Source organism: Theobroma umbraticum, unplaced genomic scaffold (genome assembly GCF_002168275.2).
Source record: "Theobroma umbraticum cultivar Fairchild unplaced genomic scaffold, ASM216827v3 scaffold_50.0, whole genome shotgun sequence".
NCBI classification, from domain to species: Eukaryota; Viridiplantae; Streptophyta; class Magnoliopsida; order Malvales; family Malvaceae; genus Theobroma; species Theobroma umbraticum.
In genome coordinates, this window is record NW_018397261.1 from 4,628,984 (window position 1) to 4,632,044 (window position 3,061).

A 3,061-nucleotide genomic window follows, 5' to 3' on the forward strand; every position below is an offset into this window, starting at 1 on the left:
GCATTCAGTACATCCCAACTTATCTTCCACCCCCCTTGTATCAATTGCATGAATATTAAGCACCCATATCTCCTCAAAACCCGAAGGAATCTCAGAAGGATTACCGACTTCTATTCCATATGGATCAGGAACATGAGTTGCAGTTCTTCGTGTCTCAGACCCAAGGCCAAAATACTGATCAAGAGCTCCACCCTGACAAATCCCACTATTTCTCCCAGAAATAAAATCTGACCTGTGAAGCTTTCTACTTTCATTAAACTCTGATATTTCCACACCTTTACGTACAAAGTACCTTGCAACAACCCAGTGATGGAGATAAGTCTCATGGAGAGGAACAGGATTGCCTGCCTCATCAATCACTTCTGCATTGAAACTTTTCAAGGCAATATGACCTTTTGGAAAGTCAATATTGTAATACAATTTATTTTCCACTGATCCTGGCCCGAGCACAAACTTAGGTGATAGAAAAACAGCAGTTTTTATCTTATTTTCCTTTCCCCAAATTGCTTGCGAATGCGGTAAACATAGTGTTAACAAAATTCCAACCCAAAGTAACTGTCCTTGATTATAAATTTTCATTTTCCTGTCAATTTGAACATCTTGAATCAGACTATATAATCTCTTCTAAGTTAACTATATATTTCAATCGAATCAAAATTCCAAAAAGTAATAAAATAAGAAAACAGTTAGTTGTATGGGAGGGTTTAAATTATCTGCAAAATACTACTAAGATTTCGTATAGACAACTCAAATAGATGCTTGACTTGGAATCAGTACAAATGCTTATATGATGTAACTCTGAAGTACTACTGTTAAAACAACAAAATCTTTAGTGAATTGTGATTTCTTTCCACTATAATTCTTGAGAACAGTTCTATGCAAGCAACCAGTTTTCTTAAAATTGAAAAGGATCCTTCTTAATTAGTCACTTTTAAGCCAATTTGCTCCGATAGTTTCAAGTATAGTTTTGAAAGCAATAAGAATCACTATGCTTTAATAAATATTCAAAGTAATCATCACCCAAGCAAAAGAGATATATGTTTTCTGAAATTGATCCAGCATGGTGCATGGGTATAAAACAAACACAACACTGAGGATTTCCAATTGGGATTTCAGCGAACTACAAGTGCGTGCAATCTGGGGAGGAATTACACACACGGGAAATTATCAATTCCATTGGCAGAGCAAGAAAACTCAAAGAAAACTCAAAGAAAAAGAACGCTGAAATTCGGATAGGATTACCAATGAAGAAGAAGCTTAAAGCTGCTATCTTCAGAAAACTCGTAAAGAAAACCCAAGGAAAAAGCACCGTACCCGAACGTTTCTGAGATAACTTCAAGGACTGCTGCATGCACCAGCCGTCTGAACGCTCGACGGTCAGGCTGGCAATTTCCCATGCTTTTGTAGTTGAGATTATATCAATAGGATTCAAAGTCAAGGGAGTGCCTGGGTCTTCACCACGTGCCTTCTGATGACAGCATTGCTCACGTACTACCCTGTTTTGTTGAAGTAGCCGAAAACATGTTTGAATATTCGAATTTGGCCTACAAAAGAAGACAAATCTAGGATGCAGAAACATAAGCCATGACGCTACTTTTTCACACTGATTTGGCTTTTAATATTCATTAGCTAACATGATGAATGCAGGGCAAGAAAGAGGAAGAGGCGGCGCATGAGAGTGACAGAATATCAGAAAATTCTCATGCAACCAAAAAGCGTATTTACAATTGTATTTATATACAGGGTCTCTGTCAGTTAGAGAGAGAATAAAAGGAAAAGCTAATGCTAATCTAACTAATAATTAAACTTCAACGAACTTTTAAAGTTCTAAAAACTCTATTAGTTAAACGGTGCACTTAGTTGTAGTTGTGGAAGGCATTTATTGAAACGGTACGCACCATCTTTCTGCTTATGCCTTCTCGGCTTCTCCCCTTCAAACCCCGACCTCCTATCCTCTGTACAGGTATCTAATATGCAGGTCTTATTCAATCAATTGTGTCTAATATAACAAAACTTCAATTTCCATGGAGAGTAACTGCTGCTTGTGTAGGCTATTTCCAAGCAAAAAACGCCAGGAAAAATAATTTCTTTTTCTGGTGATAACATCAACATTCAATAAGGTTGAACGATCGGGCGGGCCAAAACCTAAAAATAAAAGGGATAGTCCCATTAAAAGCATTGAAGCAGAAGAAGACCAGTGTCCAAGTCATATGCTAGGCAATAAAAGAGTGGAATTTGGAAGCAAAGAGACATAGACCATCTATCTAGACGAGGCGACCAATGCCCATCCCTCATCTCTTTTAGTTGTGAAAGGAACTGATTGGAACGATCATCATTGTCTCCAACCATTTGGAACGTTTTGCCCCATCCCTTCATTTCACAATCTACCTTGTTAGGTGACCTTAAGGTCGAATCTACAACACAACCATTTGCCGAATTCATTTTACAGGCTATAGTTTCTTATATTTTATGGATATAAGTTATAGGTTTAGTTTATATTTTTACTATTTATTCTTAAAAAATTAGACAGTAAAAATAAAAAATAAAAGGTAAGTTAACAAAAAATAATATAATAAAAAAAAATCAATCGGACCAAATCAAGTTAAATAAATTTTATTTGGTGAGACTAATAAGTAACCTAGGTAATCAAGACGACCAAAATTTGCAATTTGTCTTCTTACATAACCATGGTGACAAAAATTAGTAGTTTAGTCTCTTAGTCTAATCATGTGATGTAAGCTTAATAGTTCAATTGTGTGATTGTGATTACTTGCTGCTCCTGGTCTCATTATGATCCAATGAGATACAGGGGCAGCCAAAGCCCATATACAAATTTATATAGTTTCTAATTTCTAAATTCAAAATATAGTTTCATCAGCATTAATTGCAAGTGGCTCTATACTGTTTCAACATTAACAATTGAAAAATATGCACACAAAAAAAATTCCTCAAAGCATTCTATTATTTTTACGAAAATTATGATTAATAACATTAATTGATCAGATTTCATTCTGAATTCATATATGGTAAAGAAAAAAGTGTAAGTTATTTATATTCATAT

At 35.3% G+C, this 3,061-nt stretch overlaps 1 protein-coding gene across 1 annotated transcript in view; it reads right to left on the reverse strand.

Moving 5' to 3' along the window:
* LOC110418201 (stress up-regulated Nod 19 protein) overlaps positions 1 to 1,392 on the reverse strand; it is a 3,548-nt gene extending 2,156 nt beyond the window's left edge. The window contains exons 1-2 of the mRNA XM_021430859.2: positions 1,243 to 1,392; positions 1 to 583 (exon numbers count right to left, since the gene is read on the reverse strand). The exon at positions 1 to 583 is cut by the window's left edge and continues 273 nt beyond it. Of these exons, the coding sequence (XP_021286534.2) occupies positions 1 to 579 (579 nt within the window). The 5' untranslated portion in view covers positions 580 to 583; positions 1,243 to 1,392. The remainder of the gene's footprint in view (positions 584 to 1,242) is intronic.
* Positions 1,393 to 3,061: the final 1,669 nt, after the last annotated feature.